This window comes from Lissotriton vulgaris, chromosome 2_1 (genome assembly GCF_964263255.1).
Source record: "Lissotriton vulgaris chromosome 2_1, aLisVul1.2, whole genome shotgun sequence".
Lineage (NCBI taxonomy): Eukaryota > Metazoa > Chordata > Amphibia > Caudata > Salamandridae > Lissotriton > Lissotriton vulgaris.
The window spans coordinates 1,250,929,914-1,250,953,390 of NC_141687.1; the positions used below are offsets into that span (position 1 = coordinate 1,250,929,914).

Consider the following 23,477-nt stretch of genomic DNA (forward strand, 5'->3'; position numbering starts at 1 on the left):
AACAAAGCCTCATTAACAAGTAAATGGCCTTTTAAAGACATGCACTCGGGTGCGGCTGTCTGTGTGCCTGGGAAGCTGTCTCAGCCCGGGCTGCCACACATGCGGGGTGAGGTGACAGAGGGTGACAGAGGACAGCAGGGTGTGAGAGCCGGGTGAGGTGACAGAGGGCAGCAGGGAGAGAGAGCTGGGTGAGGTGACGGAGGGCAGCAGGGAGTGAGAGCCGGGTGAGGTAACAGAGGGCAGCTGGGACTGAGAGCCGGTTGAGGTGACGGAGGGCAACAGGGAGTGAGAGCCGGGTGAGTTGGCAGAGGGTAACAGAGGGTAGCAGGGAGTGAGAGCCGGGTGAGGTGACTGAGGCCAGCAGGGAGTGAGAGCCGGGTGAAGTGACGGAGGGCAGCAAGGAGTGAGAGCCGGGTGAGATGGCAGAGGGTGACATAAGGCAGCAGGGATTGAGAGCCGGCTGAGGTGGCAGAGGGCAGCAGGGAGTGAGAGCCGGGTGAGATGGCAGAGGGTGACAGAGGGCAGCAGAGATTGAGAGCCGGGTGAGGTGACAGAGGGCAGCAGGGAGTGAGAGCCGGGTGAGGTTACGGAGGGCAGCAGGGAGGGAGAGCTGAGTGAGGTGACGGAGGGCAACGGGGAGTGAGAGCCGGGTGAGGTGACAGAGGGCAGCAGGGAGTGAGAGCCGGGTGAGATGGCAGAGGGTGACCAAGGGTAGCAGGGAGTGAGTGCCGGGTGAGGTGACAGAGGACAGCAGGGAGTGAGAGCCAGGTGAGAGCCGGGTGAGGTGACAGAGGGCAGCAGGGAGTGAGAGCCAGGTGAGGTGACTGAGGGCAGCAGGGAGTGAGAGCGGGTTGAGTGCCGGGTGAGTTGACAGAGGGCAGCAGGAACTGAGAGCCAGGTGATGTGACAGAGGGCAGCAGGGAGTGAGAGCCGGGTGAGGTGACAGAGGGTGACAGAGGGCAGTAGGGAGTGAGAGCCAGGTGAGGTGTGCTTTAAGAGCCTGTGATGTGATGTTTCCCGCCAGTCTGTAGTCAGAGGGTTGAGCCAAGGCCAGGGAGCTCAGGCTTGGTCTCCGCTCTCGCAGCACAACGCACAAATGCTCGCGGCCAGGTTGGCGCTATATATAAATGATGCATGCATACCTGCACCGACCGGTGACTGGCGCCAAAGTGGGGCTTTGATCTAACAGCTCGGGGTGAGAGTCAGAATTAAAGCCAGCGACAGATGTGACCCCAGGCGGAGTGGTGGGACACAAACCCCGGGAAGCAAAAAATTCAGAGAGAAAACGATCTGGCTTTTACATTACACGGGGAGAGGGGAGAGTGGGGGGGCTGTCTCTGAGCTGGTGACGGGGACGTTTAGGCACAGTACGTGTGCACTGCCGGAGGCACAGAGACAGACAGAGACAGAGACAGATAGAGACAGAGATAGACATAGACAGAGACAGGGACAGACTGACAGATAGAGACATAGACATATAGAGGCAGAGCCAGATAGAGGCAGAGACAGATAGAGACAGGGGCAGACAGAGCTAGATAGAGGCAGAGGCAGAGACAGATAGAGGTAGAGACAGACAGGCAGACAGAGAGACAGAGACAAAGACAGAGATATAGAGAGAGACAGGGACAGATAGAGACAGAGACAGATAGAGACAGACAGAGATAGAGACAGAGACATACCGAGACAGGGACAGACAGAGACAGATAGAGGCAGAGACAGGGACAGGGGCAGACAGATAGAGGCAGGGACAGACATAGAGACGGAGAGGGAGACAGATACAGGAACAGACAGAGACAGGGACAGACAGAGACTGTGACAGAGAGATGGAGAGGGAGACAGAGGGAGGGCGGGAGACAGATGGAGGGAGAGGGAGGGAGACAGAGAGAGAGGGCGACAGAGAGAGAGAGGGAGACAGAGGGAGGAAGTCAGGGGGAGACAGAGGAAGGGATTCAGGGGAGACAGAGGAAGGGATTCAGGGAGAGAAAGAGGACGGGAGAGGGAGACAGAGAAGGGAGACATACAGAGAGAGATAGAGGGAGGGAGACAGAGTGAGGGAGACAGAGACAGACAGACAGAGGGAGGGAGACAGAGGGAGGGAGACAGAGAGGGAGACAGAGGGAGGGAGACAGAGAGACGGAGACAGACAGAAGGAGACAGACAGAGGGAGACAGAGAGAGAGAGAGGGAGACAGGGAGGGGGGCAGAGGGAGACAGACAGAGGGAGGAGGGCGACAGACAGAGAGAGAAAGACATAGGCAGGAAGACAGACAGAGGAAGACAGACTGAGACAGACAGAGGGAGGGAGACAGAGAGCAGGAGGGAGACAGAGAGATGGAGAGGGAGACAGAGATGGAGGGAGAGAGAGAGAGAGAGAGGGGGGCAGACAGAGTGAGTGAGACAGAGGGAGACAGAGAGAGAGAGAGAGAGAGAGAGAGAGAGGGAGGGAGACAGAGATAGAGAGAGGGAGGAAGAGATTGAGAGAGAAGGATGGAGACACAGAGAGAGAGAGCGAGAGAGAGATAGATGTGTGTGTATGCCCGGTCTGGTGGCTCAGTGGATGAAGGTGTCTGCTGCAGGGGCCTGTCTTCAACCTCATGGTCACAGTTTTTTTTGCTCTAGCCCCGCCCCCCTCCCCACTGACTTCGCCCCCACCAGTGCGGCCCTTGGCCACAAACTACACTGTAAATGTGGCCCCCGAGAGAAAGTTTGTGAGTACCCATGCCCTAGATGGAGGGAGCAATGGTCCTCTGCAGTGTGGACTCAAGAAGAGTCAGTCACACCCCAGTTCTACTAGCCTTCCAGTCACCTTTCCGGAGTGAAAGCTGCTCGTTTTCCTTTGGGTCGCTCTGTTTTGGCACTGATCCATGGTCAGTTGTGACCTGCAGAAATTTCAACATCTCATTAGTAGACCAGTTGTGCATTAGGTTCTGCTGTACATAACTTGGAATATTTTCATTGGGTCGTACAATGCGTGTTCTGAAAATACTCTGAGGCCAAAGCAGAAAAAGTCAGGCACCTGCTAATTGGAGCAGGACATCAGTTAGTTTGCCCTTCCAGGAATACAGATGATTACTCTTTTGAAATACTCCTGTATGTGCAATCTTTCTGATGCTTAAATTGTAAAATGAATAAATAATTAAGTTTATGGCTCTAACATCTTTCGAGACAGCCCAGCTCCGGTTGCTCTTCCCTCCACCACCCTACATTTCCTGTTTTTTTATCTCATTCTTGTAGGTACTCTTTCTTCCCTACCTTCTCCTTATGTTGCTGTTGCACTGTTTTTCTTTAACCCTTGTGTCCCTGGTCAGCCTTTCACTCTCTTGAACTCGTTTGAAGTCTGACCATGAAACATGGTCCCAGTTCCCAAAGATCTGTGGTGGTGCCCACCACCTGAAACCACTGGCACAAATACAGGACTTTATCCATGAATGCTTAAGTGTTAAAATTTATAGATCTGATGGCCTTTGATGTAGAGCTTGTTTTACTGGGTTGGTACCATCATGGTACGTAACATTTATGTTCTTCTGTAAATGGGGTTCCGCAGTCTCAAAATACTTTAACCTTCCTGCCTCACACATGGGGGGCGTCAGCACTAGGATAAAGGCTGGGTGAATCTCAAACCAGGTTTGTTCCTGAATAAATTCAGTGATTCAAGAGCTTTCCCATTTAAGCAGGATCTACTCCCAAAAATAGTGCATAATGCTAGATATCATCTTGAAATATACATTAAACAGTTCTGGTGCAATAGTTTCTCAGTATTGGTATTCTGTGAAATTGCTTTTTTACAAGTTCACTTACAACCATATGGGACATGTTGCGCATCTGTAAGTGTAATGTCAAGGAATCTGCTTTTACACATTGTGGAAAGGAAGTGTGAGAGTTTCTTGTTAATATATTAAGTATGAAAAACTTGGAAAGTGTCTCCGAGTGCCAGTTGCATACTAAACAATGCCTTAAAAAATGTACAATTCATATTTGTGGCGATGAATACGTCATTATACTTTGTGAGCAAGAGGGCTGTGCAAAAGCATGTTATCCATTCCCTTCCTCTCACAGTACTCAAGTTTCCCGGGTCAATGAAGGAGTACCTCATTGAGTCAAGGTAGGGGCGTAACACAGGCCCCGAATGCCCGCAGTGCGGGGAGCGCCCACCAGCACAGTACTCAGGACTGAGTGCTCCGGATTAAATCCGGAGCGGGGGACCTCCATGTACATTGCAGGGGTCCCTTTAAACTTTCATTACGCCACTGAGTCAAGGTTTTGCATTTAATTCCAGGACTGTTTTTATAATGTGATAGACGGGGCTTTAAGTCACGGAATGTAAACAAAATATCTGGACTTGAGCTACTCGTACGTGGACCTGTGAGCCTCCAGAACTGGGCACCGTTCTTCAAAACGTTATCAGAAATATGTTTTTATTTACCATAAATTCTACTATCTGAATATGAGAAAGGATTCAGAGCTACTGATGGTTCAAAGGTCATGTGTTGCACCCTCAGCTACAACGTGACTGTATCAGCCACTTTTTAGGTGCTATTTAATGAAAATGAAGGGTGGAATGGAAAAGCATCTCACTTTCGGCAATCATGAACAGATACAGAGTAAATGGCTAATACTCTCTGTATTTTAGTTTTTTTTTAATTTCCGAAGATTAAAGTAAAAGGTGGAAAGTCATGAACAGGGTTTAAAGTTGTTTTAAGATAAGAAGCATTTAGTTTATTTATTTAGTTACATCTGCAGTTTTTAAACCTTATAGAGCAGATCTTACATCTGCTCTATAAGGGTTAAAAACAGAAGAAAGATTGGGGTATTAGGTAACTATTATGCTTCCTCCATCACTGCCTTGTGTTGATCAAAAGGTTTCAGCCCCTTAGTATGTACTTAATGGATAAACTGGGCTTTCTTCCAGACCTCGGACGCTTCCTAACTTCCCCAAGTGTGTTTTTTTTTTTAACCTAGCACGGCAATAAAGGAAAACAACGTATCCATAACAAAATACGTTACGTTACTTTACGGTAGCATAACAACTTCTGTTGGATTAATATTGGTAAAAGGAAGACAGACCATCTGGCTGTATGTTAATAAACATGCCAAAGGTGATGGGAGGAATGCTTACACTTGGTTGTTGTTCCAACCCATCGTTCTGTTGCCCACTGTGCCACATCAGATTAATCTGAAAGAAACACGTTAGTTTTAGATTCCTTACCTTAGAATAACCCCAGGCGTCAGTCTGGATCCGGAAACTTTTGCGTAGCAGTACCCCTGCGCGTCGGTAGGCGTCGTCTGCAGGCGTCCCCTGCGGCTACGCGTCCGTCGTCGGCGTTGTGCGCCGTGATGACGTCGCTGGAGTATATAGACGCCGCCTCCGCACGCTGATGTCAGTTCTTCTTTTTTCCGCGCCAGTTAGCGCAGATCCGAAGAGCAGTACTCCGGTCTTTTGACCAAGTTTTTTTATCTTTTTTGATCTCTGAATCTTCTACGGTGCCGGTAGGATGCCCGGTTTTAAGAACTGTGACGACTGTGACCGGACGATGTCGGTCACGGATCATCACCTGCTCTGCCTCCGGTGCCTGGGCCCCGACCACGACGTGGACACCTGCGCCGACTGCCGGGCCTTGACTAATAAAGCTAGGCGGGAGCGGTCCCGCAAGCTGCTCGAGCTCCGGGTGTCGGCCCCGCGCTGAGAGCGGTCCCGGTCCGGCCGGCGGTCGAAGAAGCGATCGAGGGAGCGATCGAGGGAGCGGTCGCGGAGCCGTCACGGGCGCTCCGGGAGTCGTTGCCATTCTTCTGGTTCCTCAGGTAGGAAGCACAAAAAGTAGGGGCGTCGTCATCGTACCCCCGACTCCCCCCGACGCTCGCGCGATGCGGCCGGAGGTTCGGGTAGCCGCGGCTCCGCGTGAGTCGCCGACGCGGCCTGCTCCATACCCTGCGGTCCCTGGGCAAGGCGCGTCCCCCGAGGAGATAGAGGCGTTCCTTGTGGCCATGAGGGATCTTTCTCCTCCGGCGGGTTCCGCGGCGCCTTCGGGCCCTGTGAACCCGTCTGGGGGCCCTAGCGGCTCGGGTGACCCTGCCTCGACGCCGTCGGGTGCTCCGGCCCCGGCGCCCCGACGGCTCCGATCCCGGCGCCGCAGGGACCCTCGGGGTCGACGCCGGCTGGTCAACCGGCCTCTCCAGCACCGATTCCATCGGGGCAACCCTTGGCGCTGGCTCCGGCCGGCGCCGGTGCTCCGGTACCGGCTCCGGGCGGCGCCGTCCCCATTCCCTCTCCGAATCCGGACGCGGAGTCGGACCGGCGTCGATCGACGCCGGGCTCGACGCCGATGGGGCCTGTGAACCCCGAGGAGCCGGTCTACATTGTTGACTCCGAGTATGGTGAGGATGTAGAATACGGAGAGGGGTGGGAGGGGTCCGAGGACCCTCTGACACGCGAGTGTCAGTGTGACATGGACTGGACAGGTGACTTGGGTGATGCCAGTGGTCTGGATGACTCCCCCAACCCTGGTTTTGTCTCGCCTCCTACCGTGGCTACGGAGGAGGGGGCTGCCTATTCAGTGGTGTTGATGAGGGCTGCCAAGGCCTTACACCTTGAGCTCCCCGTCGCGGCCGTGAGGACTAACATCCTCACCGAGGTCCTCAAACCGCAGTCGTGCCCACAGGAGCCACTGCTGCCGTTTAACGAGGCCTTAACGGACGTTCTTTTGGGCACGTGGTCCAGGCCCGCTTCAGGTTCGCCTGTTGATAGGAACGTGGCCAGACGCCACCGTCCGTGTGCGGACGACCCTAAGTTTCTGTCCACCCATCCCACCCCTGAGAGTCTGGTGATCCAGGCCTCCACCTCCCAGACCGCATTCCCGTCGGCCCCGCCCGTCAGGGAATCAAAGAGGTACGACCAGTATGGCAAGAAGGTCTTTTCGTCCCTGAGTCTGGGACTGCGGTCTTGCAACACCGCGTGCCTCTTGGGCCGTTACACCCACTCTCTGTGGGACACGGTCGCGGACCTGCTGCCTGAATGCCCCGCGGAGGTACGGGCTAAGCTCGGCAAGGCTATGATTGAAGGCCGACACGCAGCAAGATATTCCATCAGGTGTGGTCTTGATACGACCGACTCGCTGGGCAGAGCGATGTCCACGACGGTAGCGATTCGTCGCCACGCCTGGCTGAGATCCGCCAACTTCTCGGCTGATGTCCAGAATGCTTTGATGGACATGCCGTTTGATGGCTGTCGCCTGTTTGGCGACAAAGCGGACCACGCGCTGGAGCGCTTCAAGGACTCCAGGGTCACGGCCAAGTCCTTAGGTCTCTCGACCCAGCTCCAGCAAACGGGTTCGTTTCGCTCCTTTCGTGGCCAAGGAAGGGGCGGTCCCACACGTGCTGCCAGCCACGCACCGCAACAGAATTATCAACGCGGTGGCGGCCGTGGAAACCGCCGTGGTGGCGGTCGGGGACAGCGGCGAGGTCAGGCCACACCTCCCCCCGCAGCATCTGCCACTAAATCCTCCTAGTCCGAGCTTTCAGGCCCATGTGACACTGGTGGGAGGCAGGGTTCGCCATCTCCTCTCCCACTGGCGCACAATAACGTCGGACAGGTGGGTGCTGCAGCTCGTCCGAAGGGGCTACTCCCTCCCCTTCGAGACAACACCTCAAGCCATGCCACCGCAGAACCACCGTGTGTCGGGGGACCACTTGGCACTTCTGAAAGAGGAAGTTATGGCCCTCTTGGCCAAGGGGGCCATTGAGCGCGTTCCTGGGCCAGAAGTAGGTCGTGGTTGCTATTCCCACTACTTTCTGGTACCCAAGAAGGACAAAGGGGGCCTACGTCCTATCTTGGATCTAAGGAACGTCAACGGCTTCCTCCGGAAGGAGAAGTTCAAGATGTTGACTTTGGCTCAGGTCTTGGCTGCTCTAGACCCACAAGACTGGATGGTAGCGTTGGACTTGCAGGATGCGTACTTTCACATCCCCGTCCTGCCGGCCCACCGGCGTTACCTGCGGTTCACAGTAGGCCTCGAGCATTTTCAGTTTATCGTGCTCCCCTTCGGCCTTACAAGCGCCCCACGGGTGTTCACCAAGGTGATGGCGGTGGTCGCAGCTCATCTGCGCAGATTGGGGGTCTCAGTCTTCCCCTATCTAGACGACTGGTTGTTGAAGGCGGGCTCGCCCCAAACAGTCGTCAGCCACCTTCAGATGACGGCAGATCTCCTGCACCAGCTGAGGTTCTCCATCAATGTGCCGAAATCACACCTGTGCCCCTCTCAAAAGCTCCTTTTCATCTGAGAGGTTCTCGACACGGCGCAGTTTCGGGTCTATCCTCTGGAACAGCGAATCCAGGATATACAGGCTTTGATTCCGATCTTCCAGCCGTTATCCCGGGTTTCAGTCAGTTTGACGCTGCGTCTGCTGGGGCTGATGGCTTCCTGCATCCTTCTGGTGCATCACGCCAGGTGGCGGATGCGGGCTCTGCAGTGGGACCTGAAGTTTCAGTGGGCCCAGCATCAGGGCAACCTGTCCGACCATGTCTGGATCAAGGAGGGCACGTCGAGACAACTGCAGTGGTGGCTTACGGACCGCGATTGGGTCAGAGGCAGATCCCTCTCCCTTCCCCAACCGGAGCACGTTGTTGTGACGGACGCGTCCCTCCAGGGCTGGGGAGGCCACTTGGGAGAGGCAGAGATCAGAGGCATCTGGTCTCCGGCGGAGTCCCGGCTCCATATAAACCTGCTGGAGCTGCGGGCGATTCGTTTGGCACTGAAAGCGTTCCTCCCCTTTGTCAACGGGAGTGTAGTGCAGGTGTTCACGGACAACACCACCGCCATGTGGTACTGCTACAAACAGGGCGGGGTGGGGTCGTGGACCCTTTGCCAGGAGGCTCTGCGCCTCTGGCAATGGCTGGAACGTCAGGGCGTGACTCTGACGGTTCAACACCTGGCAGGTTCTCTGAACGCCAGGGCGGACGAACTCAGCCGTCGGTGCTCAATGGATCACGAATCTGAACTCTGACGTGGCGCAAGGCCTCTTTCGGCAATGGGGAGAGCCTTGGTTAGATCTATTCGCCACAGAAGAGAACGCGCAATGTCATCAGTTCTGCGCGTTGGAGTTTCCAAGACGGCACTCGCACGGCGACGCCTTTCGGCGCGAGTGGAGTTGCGGTCTGTTATACGCCTTTCCGCCTATACCACTTCTGCCCAGAGTGCTGAAGAAGATCAGGCGCGACCGGGCCCAAGTCATCCTTGTGGCTCCGGACTTGGCTCGAAGGTACTGGTATCCCGAGCTACTCAGCATGTCAGTCGGTCCCCCGATCCGCCTGCCCCTTCAGGAGGACCTTCTGTCGCAGCAACAGGGGACGGTCCTCCACCCGAACCTGTCCAGCCTCCACCTCCATGCGTGGAGATTGAGCGGCGGCAGTTGAGGCCATTTGACTTGCCTCCTGAAGTTTGTGATGTGATTCTGGCAGCCAGGCGTTCCTCCACGAAATCGGTATACGCCTGTCGGTGGAACAAGTTTGTGGAATGGTGCACAGCAAAGGCTGTGGATCCTCTCTCTGCCCCTCTTTCTGAGGTTCTTCTCTTCCTTCTTTCTCTTGCCCAGCAGGGCTCTGCTCTGGGCACTATCAAGGGCTACCTTTCTGCCCTTTCGGCCTTTCTGAGGCTGCCTGATCAACCTTCTTTGTTCAAGTCCCCTATTGTAACGAGATTCTTGAAGGGCATCACACACATGTATCCTCCTGTTCCGTTTGTGATGCCTCAGTGGGACTTGAACCTGGTTCTCACCTTCTTGATGTGTGCTCCCTTTGAGCCACTTCATTCCTGTCCTCTCCGTCTCCTGACTTTAAAGACGGCCTTCCTGGTTGCCATCACCTCTGCCAGGAGAGTGAGTGAGCTCCAGGCTCTTTCTGTCAGACCACCTTTCTTGTCCATTCATCCAGACAAGGTGGTTCTGAGGACTAGACCTTCTTTCCTGCCCAAAGTAGTTTCTGCTTTTCACATCGGGCAGTCCATCACCCTCCCCTCCTTCTTCCCACCTCCGCATCCTTCAAAGGATGAAGAGCGGCTCCATCGTCTGGACCCAAAACGTGCGCTTTCATTTTATATGGATCGCACACGCCAGTTCCGGGTGGATGACCAACTGTTTGTTGGCTACGTGGGTGCGAAGAAGGGACGGGCGGTACATAAACGGACCATCTCTCGGTGTGTCGTTCTGTGCATCAAAGCGTGCTACTCTTTAGCTCGGAAGGAGCCTCCTGTTGGGCTGAGAGCCCATTCCACTCGGGCCACGGCGGCTACTCCTGCCCTGGGCCGGGGCGTCCCCTTGCAGGACATTTGCCAGGCGGCTACGTGGGCCTCGCTGCACACCTTTGCGAGGCACTACTGCCTGGACAGTCAAGTCCGGAGGGATGGCTTCTTTGGCCGTTCTGTCCTCCAGGACTTTCTGGTGTAGGAATGTATTGGTTCGCAGACCCACCACCGGGTTTGGTATTGCTGGGGTATCTATTCTAAGGTAAGGAATCTAATACTAACGTGTTTCTTTCAGATGAACAAGTTACTTACCTTCGGTAACGATATATCTGTAAGAAACATTAGTTAGTATTAGATTCCTTACCGACCCACCCATCCTCCCCGTTCTGCGAACTGATACCTAGGGTTAAGGACATCCCTTTCAGGGCCCTAGTTTCAAATGGCACCAGTGTTGGTTCTCACATGGCTCTGCGTGTTCTGGCGCGGAAAAGCTGTGTGCAAAGAACTGACGTCAGCGCGCGGAGGCGGCGTCTATATACTCCAGCGACGTCATCACGGCGCACGACGCCGACGACGGATGCGGAGCCGCAGGGGACGCCTGCAGACGACGCCTACCGACGCGCAGGGGTACTGCTACGCAAAAGTTTCCGGATCCAGACTGACGCCTGGAGTTATTCTAAGGTAAGGAATCTAATACTAACTAATGTTTCTTACAGATATATCGTTACCGAAGGTAAGTAACTTGTTCAACAGTGCTCTATGCAAATCAGTCTTGATCCTCGTCCAGTAGGAATAGTCCAGCCCAAACTTCCAAGCAAGGTTCTCTCGGAAATGGAACCCAAGCAACTCAAGCCCAGGTTCAGCCTGATTGGGCCCATTCAGTCATGTGCAGCTTAGTTCCAGTGGCGAAGTGAGCAAGGGACCCACGTCTGGGCGTGCACTTGTCCACTAAAAAAACCATAAAAGGAAAGTAAACAAATAGACATTAATATATTAACTTTAAAAAATGTTCAAAGCTCATATAGCAAACTGCAACAATTGTATCAATTAATAAAAAATGAAATTTTACATTCAAATAAACGCATTATTTAAATAAAAAATATTTTCTAAATGAAAATGTAATCTTGCAACTCATGGGAGCTACCAATCCTTTTTTAAAAGCACCTCTTTAATTTGCGTATTACAGGCAACTTGTGATATTTCTAGTAACCTGTAATAAAGAAATAATGTAGCTGCTCAACTGCAATATTACAGTTGAGTTCTGATGTCACAGTGCCTGCTTCCAGAGGGAACAGCCAAGGTGAAAGGAAGGTCACAAAGCATATATAAAGCCACATCTTAATCAAGGAAAACAAAAAATGGCTTATTCTTCTTCTGATATCTTTTTTTTTAAATGAAAAATTGGTCCGCAAGATATTTATGGTACAATATTTTTTCCCCATGCTTTGGTATTGAAAAAAATATAGAATCTCTGCATGTTTGTACACAGTCTGAGCCCCAGCACGTTAACATGACTTACATTGAACTGATGCTTAAATATTATTCTAAAAAAATACAGATGTTAGTGTGTCTAATTTCTTAGTCCATATTCTGCTTTTATTTTTCTTTCCTGCAATGAAAATGATTTAAGCACTTTGTGTGAAGGGTGATTATATCACCTTGTATTATAAGGAATAAAGTATCCCTGCTAGTTACACCAACTGAACTACTTGTTCATTGTGGCAGTAATATACAGCTTCTCCTTCCTAGATGATCCTGACTTCTTTATAGGAAAATATAGGGAGACTTATTATAGTTGATTATTTAACAATTAAATAAAGCTAATTTACTGAAAAATATTTTTGGGCAAACAATACCAACATAGAACCACTTAAATAAAAATATACAGTAAACTACCTCCTAAAATTAACTTTTTAGTAAATTGTAAAGTAATTACATGATAATATTTACTTATTTAAACAATTATTTTGGACAATACTTTGAAATTAAAATCACCCACCCTCACTAACATTTTCATTTAATTGTAACAAACTTGATTGTGTTATGTTTTTAATTATTTGCAATCATTTTTAGACTTTTTAAACTAAGTTAAAATTGTATTGAATCTGTTTTAAATGTATTATTAAATTAAGTAATAGCATGAATTATATGTACATTTTTAAAGTTTTATATTAATGTATCCATTTTTAAATGTAAAATTAATTTATTTTACATTATTTTCTACTTATTGTCTGTGTCATACGTTCTTCCATTGTTTTCTGTGGGAGTGTGCTGCAGTACCAGTGAATGGTCATATATGGTTCTTGAGTTGCTCGAGGGCTGGGCTACAGTATATTGAAGCCTCTTTTAACACTAATAGGGTCATACCCTTTTGTGAGTGAGCTTTGTATTAGCATGTCCCTCCCGGAGCTCCTTCTTAAATTTCCCTTTACCCCACCGATTTTGTAGTGATAATTTCTCAACTGTCCCACCACGCACCCTTGTCCTTCTTACATTTACTACTAAATTCTACACCTATGTGTGTAGAGATCTCCAGCTTTAGGTTTCTGAATTGGATTTTGAACTACGTTAAGAAGTTGTACTCTTGAAGTACAACTTTATGTATTACAAATGCCTTTTGTAAGTCAGCCTTCTATGCCTGCCTCATGAGTAGTGCACAACCATGTATTCGAAATAACTCGCATCATCACACTGTAGTAACTTCCATGATCAATGCCTCCTTTCTCCTCTGAATCATTCATATGCTCTTTATTATCTATTGTTCAGCAAACAGGTCATCCAGCCTCAGCAAAGGGAAAAGTAGTTCAAAAGGTAGCTTTAACAGTTTGTGGCACTTACCTGCTTCCCCCGTAACCAGCGATCTGACCCTAGTGTAGTGTCAGTTGGTCTAGCAAAGGTATGCATATGATACCCAACTATGTTTTCGACTAGCTGAGCAACCTTCACCACTTGCTTGGACCACATGCTTTACTGAATGAAGCAGATGTTGGCATGCTTGGACAAAACCTCTGAGAACTTGGTGCTAGGAGAATAAAATCCAATACACTACTTTTTGAGCAGTGTCCCAATCTCAGAGTCCCGACTCTCTTTGCATAAAGTGTGAGAAACTGAACTCCATTTGTGATGTTGAGCTTGCCTTTATTAAGAGTGGATTTGTGGAGAGTCTTCTAACACCACCTTTACTTATTTTCAACGTGACCTTACAAAACGAAGGGCCTGATTGCGACTTTGGTGGTCCTGGAGCAGATCTCCACCCCGCTCCAGGACCACCAAAGCCATCCGCAGACTGCTTCCCAGATTACGAGTTAAAATCCTTCAGGCAGTCTTGTTGCGGCTGGCCCATGGCACTGTCTCTCAATGGCTCATAGGGGAGCCTTAGAAAGGTAGCGCCGTGGACCTGCAACAACCTGTTTCAATACGGCATGGACTGTAAAGACCATACCGTCCTGATACTGGGGTTGCAGAAAAACAGGAGGGCACACTATGTGTTCCCCTGCATGCAGCCCCATGCACAAGGGCAAGAGGGGGCCCTTTATTTCCTCACCGCCAGCAGTAACATGGAGGAATAACCTCCATGGCACCTCTGACAGGTAGGAAAGTCGTATTATGCTTGGCGGTGCCTCAGGGCACCACCAAGCATATTGCGGTCCTCAGACTGCCACAGGACTGCCAGAGAACACGGTTCCCTGGCGGTTGCAGCGGTCTCGTCGCGTTCCCGACCGCAGCAGTTGTAATACTTCATGTGATCCCGCAGTGCGGCAGTTGTCGGACAGCCAATGCGACTATAGTCATAATTAAGCCCTTAGTTTTCATAGTGCATTTAACTGAAAAAACAGGACTGGTTAAAAGTCACCATCATTTTATGGGAGCCAAACTTCCAGCTACCTCACTGGGGCCTACCAAATTAGATTTCACATTCTTTTTTTCTTCACTTATTTTCACTTCTCAGTGTACACCTATATGCAGTAGCTTTAAGATCTTTGGAGCGCAGGATACCCAACATTAATTTTAGCAAACTATTTCCTTTTTTTCTGAGATATTTGGGTAAAAGTTGTCTTGATGTAAATGTGAGAGAGGCTTATTGTCACACTCTAAAAAGGGGGACATAGTGAAGACGAGAATTGAGATCATGAATAGACTGCAGATGCAGAAGTACACTGTGGATTTTAGGTTACTTTGCTGCGTCTTTGATTGGTTGACAAATGTGTACCGATCACCAACTCATATTGTTCAGGGGACTTGAAAGGAATACGGCATGGACTTAGGCAAGAGAGTGATAGGTCAAGGGGCTGCTTCCTGGAACATAGCAGTACAAAGGTCTATGCTGTTCTGAAGGGGTTTTCAATTTAAATGTGTTTTTAGTGCTGGGCGAAATTAAAATAGTGCATTCAAAGTTTATCCAAGTTGATAAATGTCATACTTTGTGAGGTTTGCGTAGAATGCTCTTGCAAACATATTTTTGGGGAGAGATTCTTAATCAAACTGCAATTTATAGAAGAAGCTTTCTTCCCTTGTTTACTTTTGTAAATGATTCACAAAATCCATTAATTTACGGAAATTGAAAGTTTATCAATCACTTTCTGTAGCTTCACACACATTTAGGACTTGAGTTTAGATGTTGTTTATCACAGATAAATAACAATACCACGGGGTTCGTTATTTATCGGGTGCGATAAAACACGCCTATTTCAAGTTGGTAGGGAATAATGTGTGGATTTTAGTGCTTAACACACAAAAATCCACATTATACGCTAAATACCGTATACTATTGCCCTGTTAAACTTTGGCAGGTTTGCCCTGCCAAACTGTAATGTTTGTTGAGGTATTTAACGTATCTGATTATTATCAGATGCTTTAAATACCTAGCAACTTGTAATTTCGACCTGTGCATAAACTGGGGTTTACCCGCAGGTTGGAATATACCGACCAACTTGTATTCAGTGGCGTAACATTGGGCCCCGCAGCTTCCACAGGTGCAAGGGCCATTGCTTTTACTAAGGGCCTAAGTGTTCATGAGATGCCAAGGCCCTTATTACGAGTGGACTAATAATTCGATAGCTCCAATAATGCTAATTCTGAGAGAGGAAATTCCAGGGATGAATTATGTTAACATAATAAAGCCTGAAAGTTACATGAATAGTATACGTTCTGTTTAAGATACAGAAGTTCAAATATTGTGCCTTAATAAAGTTAATCATTTCTCTAGCCAAAGGCTCGCACACACAGCCCCCCTAGAGTATGTTTATTTGAGGACCACCAGCCCCCTACCACAGTCTCTGCTAGTCACTGCACCCAGGTGTTTAATTTGCGAAATGGTATTGCATTCATTTCAGCTTACTTGTTTAAATAATTTAAAATCACTGCAGAATGTTGTTTTTTCTTTTGTAGGACAGGTGCGAATTCGCCTTCCCTCAAACATTTTTTTTTTCAGTTTTAATTTAGCAGAAATTGATAAAATTGCAGAAACAAAAAACAGCTTAATTTTTTTTCCCCGTCAATCGTCTAAATCATTAACTACCCTTAATAAGATTTTTCCATCTAACATTATGGACGTAGTTTGGACAATTACGAAAAGTGTTTAATAATCACTTTTTATTATTTAATGCAGGAAATTATGTGTACATGGACCCCAGCTGCCTACCTCCTTTTTGGCTGGCGTACCTTCGGGACCCGAGTGACTCTGGAGTGATTCACAGCGATGTACGTCAGAGGTGGTCGAATGGTACGTTCCGTAGTTAATCCCACGGTTCAACGGCTGCACTTTATGTGATGAGTTTGTGTACAGGTGCACCTGATGTCTTCCATTGACCTCTTCAAATGTGAATGTCCGTCTAGTAGCACATGGAGCATCCATTGGAAACCCAAGCCACACGCTCTCTCTGCTATTCCCCAGTTGTCTCCCCACTATCACTGATGAGGGACAGATATATCAGTAGGACATAAGGAAGAGTCCGGCAGGTGTGAGGTGGATTTTTTCCTTGGTTCACTGCATCAAGAGTGTCTAGTTTTGCTCTATTTTTTCATGCCACAACTACATGCACAACAATACACTAATATGAAAACATGAACATTTTTGTATCAACCGTGTGCACGTGTATAAACCTCATTAGAAAACTTTCCCTCTTTTTTTAAATCCTGTTGCTCCATACAGCTATCAGCCTGACAGTCATTTAGGATCGCTCAAAAAAACACAATCTCATTTCCATTTGTGTCCTTTATATAAATAAGCTCAGACAGTGAAATAGATCGATTTGGGTTTGCGTTTATCTGTAAAAATCAGTAAAAACTGGCAGCATCATATGTATATTATAATACTCGTTGTATGATAATGCAAAGAGTTAAATGCACTCAATTGGCTTAATTGATATTAGCCAATTCCAGTAATGAGTTACGCATTAATAGTATTAAGATTTATAAATAGCACACTCTGAGGCCATGAGGGCAGTAGCGCATCTTCCATAATAAAGAGATATACTTTATGGTGTGCAGTGACAGATGACATAGCAATGCACAGTTTACAAAGTGGCAGGCCTTGTTTGGGTTAGAGTATCATGGGGCTGTTCACATATTTCAGTCTTAATTCACAAAGCTTTCTTTTTCCTCAGTGTACATTCCTCCCAGAAATTGTGTGGTAAGGCACATATCAGTCAGGCGTGTACCACGACTACTCATAGAAACATGTTTGTGATTCCACTGCAGTGCATATAGAGGTGTGGTTGTTTAGATAACATGGATTGGCTAAAATACATTTAGGGAATATCTCTGTATGTAGGGAGATGGTCGCGTTACTTGGTGAAACTTGGGTGTCAGGTTTCGGGACAAAGGGGGAAGGAAATGTTAAGGTCGATACATGATCCCGATTGTACAGCATTGGAGGCTTACATGATGCAGGCACTGAGGGTACTGGGATATTGCTTATCTATAATTAACCGGGGGGAAGGAGTAAAAAGTTAGTGGGTTTTGTGTTTGATGTTGTGGAGTGCAGAGGCACTGAGAAAGGGGTTTATTTACTTTTGAAATTCCAAACTGAAGGAACCTGCTCAGGTACAGAGGTTTTAATATTCAGATCTTTGTACCACAAAAATCTCATATGAAGGCAGTTATAGAAGAAATATGTATAATCCTGAAACATAACATATGATGAAATGTTAGCATTATTTTTGTTAATCCAGTACACTCATCTCATCTTATGCTTCTAACAAAAAAAAGCATTTAGTACTTCAAGTTCAAATAAAAATATTGTATAAAAGAGTCTTTGTTAGTTTTGGTTCACTTAAACACTTTAGGAAGTGAAAACGACTGTTAATAAAACCTTTAATTTGGTCGATGTATATTAGAGATTAAGGGCCCGATGTAGGTAGACATTTACCGGTCGGTAACGGCCGAATTCGGCCGTTACCGACCGGTAAATGCCTTTCCCAATGTAGGGGGCCGATTTTTTTACCGATTAGGTAAATTTACCGGACCGGTAAATTTACCGATTTGGTATAATACCGAATCGGTATATTTACCGATTCGGTAAATCCAGATGTAGCTGGCACTTCAAAGAGTGCTAAAAAACAACAGAGGTACCAGAGGGTCTCAGATCAATGTGCCCATAAGTAAAGAAAACCAACCGAGAACCCACAATTTCTCACAGGTTGTGTCACAGAGAGCTCTCCAAGGATGAGGAAAAATACCCATCAGTCACCATTCGGATCCGCCCTTCATCATTTGGGATTTTGTCCGTACCACCCGTCAGAGGTTACTAGTGCTCTACTCGGAGGTCAACCCGGTGGTAGGGGGTAGCCTCAGTGAGTATTAGAGACGACAGTGTGGTATACCACTCGATGTGGGTGAGTGGCAGAAAAAGTGGGACTGGGGTGTGCAGTGCAGAAAAAGTGTGGAAGAAAAGAAACCAAGAAAAAATGTGTTTAAAATTGGTTTTGAAAAAGCACTAGACAAAAATTTTATTCCAGGTGTGCTTGACATACCAATGTTAAAAACAGTGTAACCGCAAGCTGCCTGTTAATGTAGGCAGCCTAAGGTAAGTATGGTCGACTAGTTTCAGCAATTTAAGGACTATTGCGTCCTTGCTTTCATCAGGACCAGATTTACAACAAATACTACTGCACCTGGTGAAAAAGTAAAATGAAGGGTGACACCAAAGAAACATAAACAAGTGCACGCGGTCACCTGAATGCTCCGGGTGCCCTTACAGTCTATGCAAGCCACTGTGAAAAGAAGAAAATGAGGAGGTATAGCTATCAATAACAAATGGGCCAAACAGTAAGACCATTAATTATGGTTTAAACTAGAAAACGCACACATAGTGTTGTTTAGAAAGAGCACTTACTAGGTGCAAACATAGTTTGAATACATTTGGAACGAAATTTCAAATGCCAAATGTCAATGAGCTCTTACCTAAATCTGTAAGGCAGGCTGGCCTCACCCCACCTGGCAGAGGCTCAGGGGAAAATGAAGCACCGCTCTAGAAAACATGCAGGACACACGTTAAAACATACAATGCACATGACAGAACGAGGATCTTCTAACAACCGAGCCGAAAACACCCGGTCTATTTAACCAACAGAGATGGTGTCATTCTCTTAGGAAAGACTCCGTCTTAGTCAACACCCAAGATGAAAAATGCACGGAAACGCGACAAGGTGCAGAGGCTCCTCTTACCTAACCGTCGGTACTCCTGGCCGACGTCCTGGCCGTCTGGGGAGGTACCGACAGTTGGCGCGGGACCGTAGATAAACCTTACACCCATTGGGTACGTCGTCACGTGGGGCGTTCTATCGCGCCTCTGGATTGGTATAGACGCGTGTATAGTTATACGCCCACTCGCTGACAAACCGAAGAAGGCTCAGGCGTAGTCAAGGTAAACAGCTATCGGCAGGCGGAAGGCTGTTTAATAACCGCGCTGCTATTGGACGCGTGGTTAAGTAGGGCGCTCAATCGCGTCTCGTGATTGGACCGGGTGCCTACTGAGCTGCACTCTTATTGGTGAACCAGGTCACCGGCTCCTCCCGGGTCTGCCGTCATGTAGTCAAGGTGACGGGGATAAACAATGGGGTAAACAAGTCCTAGTAATGCACGGACCTTAGGAATATTCTTAAAGAATATAAGCAGCATTTTTCATCTTGGGTGTTGACTAAGACGGAGTCTTTCCTAAGAGAATGACACCATCTCTGTTGGTTAAATAGACCATGTGTTTTCGGCTCGGTTGTGAGAAGATCCTCGTTCTGTCATGTGCATTGTATGTTTTAACGTGTGTCCTGCATGTTTTCTAGAGCGGTGCTTCATTTTCCCCTGAGCCTCTGCCAGGTGGGGTGAGGCCAGCCTGCCTTACAGATTTAGGTAAGAGCTCATTGACATTTGGCATTTGAAATTTCGTTCCAAATGTATTCAAACTATGTTTGCACCTAGTAAGTGCTCTTTCTAAACAACACTATGTGTGCGTTTTCTAGTTTAAACCATAATTAATGGTCTTACTGTTTGGCCCATTTGTTATTGATAGCTATACCTCCTCATTTTCTTCTTTTCACAGTGGCTTGCACAGACTGTAAGGGCACCCGGAGCATTCAGGTGACCGTGTGCACTTGTTTATGTTTCTTTGGTGTCACCCTTCATTTTACTTTTTCACCAGGTGCAGTAGTATTTGTTGTAAATCTGGTCCTGATGAAAGCAAGGACGCAATAGTCCTTAAATTGCTGAAACTAGTAGACCATACTTACCTTAGGCTGCCTACATTAACAGGCAGCTTGCGGTTACACTGTTTTTAACATTGGTATGTCAAGCACACCAGGAATAAAATTTTTGTCTAGTGCTTTTTCAAAACCAATTTTAAACACATTTTTTCTTGGTTTCTTTTCTTCCACACTTTTTCTGCACTGCACACCCCAGTCCCACTTTTTCTGCCACTCACCCACATCGAGTGGTATACCACACTGTTGTCTCTAATACTCACTGAGGCTACCCCCTACCACCGGGTTGACCTCCGAGTAGAGCACTAGTAACCTCTGACGGGTGGTACGGACAAAATCCCAAATGATGAAGGGCGGATCCGAATGGTGACTGATGGGTATTTTTCCTCATCCTTGGAGAGCTCTCTGTGACACAACCTGTGAGAAATTGTGGGTTCTCGGTTGGTTTTCTTTACTTATGGGCACATTGATCTGAGACCCTCTGGTACCTCTGTTGTTTTTTAGTTCTTATGGGGATAGTACCCAGAGCCTGGTCTTTAAACTTCCCCTAGGTCCTCCCCCACCGTGTTGTTCTATTACTTCAAAGAGTGCCACAGGCCCTTTAGGAGTCGGTATTTTCCACCCAATCCTATTGGGTGGTAAAATACCGAATTCAGGTGTACATGCACATCTGTGTATGTACACCTGTGTCATGTGACGCACAGACATGCCCTTAGAGCATGTCTGTGTGCCACATGGCACACAAGCCTGGAATTGGGGTGCTACAGGGTGTCAAAGTGACACCCCGTTCCCCCTTGCAGGAATCAATATTTACCGATTCGGTAAATACCGAATCGGTATTTGCCATTGATTCCTATGGGCTTCAAGGCACATAGGAATCAATGGGAAATACCGATTCGGTATTTACCGAATCGGTAAATACCGAATCTTACAGATTCGGTAATTGTTAAATTCAAATTACCTACATCTTCCTCCTTCCAATTTACCTACTCTTAAATACCGAATCGGTATGATTCGGTATTTAAGAGTAGGTAAATCGGAATTACCTACATCGGGCCCTAAATATTTAGAAGCGCAAAGAAAAAAAGATGATTTTAAGTTGCTAACCTAGTGAAATATAATAAATTTCAAGAATTCTGAAAAAATTTACCTGTGCTTGGTAGAGCTTGTTCTGTAATGGCCGCATCATGATACCGAGGAGCTCATTGCACCATGGGCCTACATGAATCAGGCATGTTCAACCATTCAAAACCAACCCTATTTCAACTGAAATAAACGACACACTTTTTTGTTTGCATGCTTATTTTGATCATGCCAAGCAAAAGAACTCTATATATATAAACAGACCAAATGAATTGTTAGTATCAGGACACAACCTAAAAGTATCGGAAAAAAATAACAATAGTTTATATCTGCTAAACCAGGATTCCTAGCTGTGTTCGTTTTAGCAGTATCCTGATAGTCCATCCTATTACTAATAGTATTAATCATTAATTCACTCAAGAAGATATTTTGTTACAAAAATCTCAATATGTGCAAGGGAACAATACCAATAATTTTCTGTAGCATTTATTAAGGCCCTGTCTCTCACACCTTAAAGTCTGTGGGTCTACAACTAACCCATTCCTTGATTATCTGTACAGTAAGTGTGTGATGGCAAAGGCTGTGTCAAAGTGCCTAGTGGAACTTCCGAAAGCAATGCCTGGGTTTGTGCCCAGAATAAATTCTCTTTCCTGATGCCATAGTTTATACCCAGCTCTCAGTGATGCATCTCGATATTTCAACCTGTATATTCCACCCCAAACTAGCGCTCCAATTTGCTGACTACTCAAGTGAGCAACACAAATCAAGTGGGATAGTTTAATGAATAATGTAACTTTTCCATGATCACTGGAACACCTATGAAAGCATCGTATGGTATATGAAATATTCCTATTTTGTAGCTGATAATTGATATTGGCATTCCCAGTGTTAATATTAAAATTTGCCACCTCTACTTCTACATGTGGTATACATAAACACAAAAGGAAAAACACAACAGTAGTACTTTTTACAAGATTTTTTTAAAACTCTATTTATTAGCATTGATTAAAATGGCATATTACAAAAAATGTATGCATCACAACAAGACATGTACAACCAATTACATCCCAGCACAAGGCATCATTCAAGTGACGCCCCCACCTCTTCCCTCATCTGAGAGTCATCTCTTGACTGAACATTCCTGGCCCATGCATTTGTGCTGATGGGGAGGTGCAGATGTTACCTCGATATGTATTCCATTTCCCCGATACCTTTTCCCACGTCTTGGGGCATCCTCTATTTATATAGACCGCCCGATTAGCCAAAATGCACCAATCAACATCCCGTTCCCATTCAACTATCGTTGGCAGCTCAGAGACCCCCCATCGACGTATAATATTACACTTCGCAAGTATAAAGCCAATGCTGCCTACAGTTGGTCCATACGATTGAGATCTGTGGCATCCCATATATTCAGCAGGCATATCTTGGGGGATAGTGTCAGGATAACCCCGCATACCTCGCCAACCACCTTCTTAATCACCTCTCAAAATGCCTGGATCAGGGGACACCCCCAAAGTGTATGGTAGAACGTGCCTGCCTCTCCACATTTCCGTCGACAATTAGCCAAAAAACTATGGCCCATCCTAACCAGTATAGTGCATGTGATATATGTGCGATGCAAAACTTTCAGCTGGACCAACCGCAGTTGTGATGGTATGGCCACCTCCAGTGGGGAGGCCATCGCATCGCACCAATCCTCTTCTTCCAAGTCCCCAATATCAGCCAGCCAGCGTGCATATAAATGTTTCAGTGGGTCTGGTGAATTATTAATTATCTTCCGTATGTGAGTGACATTGCTTTGCTCTCAATGGGATCAGCCAATAATCTATCTTCGTGTGGGGTGGCTTCCTGGATCTCATCTATGTCTTTGATAGCAACCACTAAAGCATGCCATATCTGTAGGTATCGGAAATTTTCACAAACGGCTAATTTGTATTCATAGTGTAGTTCCGCAAATGTCAATATTTTGCCTTTCTCTATTAGATCACAAACTTGTGAAATCCAATGGTACTACATGTGTGCACTTTTACAAGATTGAATCTGTTTCCCATCTTCCAGTCATGACATGTTTTTAAATGTGTTAACGTTTTTCTTTCTGCATTAAATAATTCATATGGAGACAACTAAAACAACTTGTAGTCTCTGACTGTGAACAGTGCCTCACCCTACGATGGCCAATGACCAAACCTTAAACATACATTTTTGATCCACTCCAGTAGGCCCTGCTTCACAACATAATTTCATGTAACCTTGAACAGATTTAACCACCACATCACCCTTCAATTATGTCCAAGGTCTCAACATAAAGGTCATGTAGTCTCATGGATGAGCTCACACCTACTTTGTACCCCTAACTATTGGAAATTCAATGGTCAAGTGCTAAATGTATCTATAATTATGTTGACTTATATAGTAGCATATGTGGGATCAGAGGTTTGAAACATTAGACAAATAACGAAATTGTGCTT

The 23,477-nt window shown here is 47.1% G+C and overlaps 1 protein-coding gene across 1 annotated transcript in view; it reads left to right on the forward strand.

Moving 5' to 3' along the window:
- Window positions 1-23,477, forward strand: part of LOC147732447 (uncharacterized) — an 899,668-nt gene that overhangs the window by 812,626 nt on the left and 63,565 nt on the right. The window contains exon 18 of the mRNA XM_086956972.1: window positions 15,840-15,953. Within this exon, the coding sequence (XP_086813098.1) occupies window positions 15,840-15,953 (114 nt within the window). The remainder of the gene's footprint in view (window positions 1-15,839; window positions 15,954-23,477) is intronic.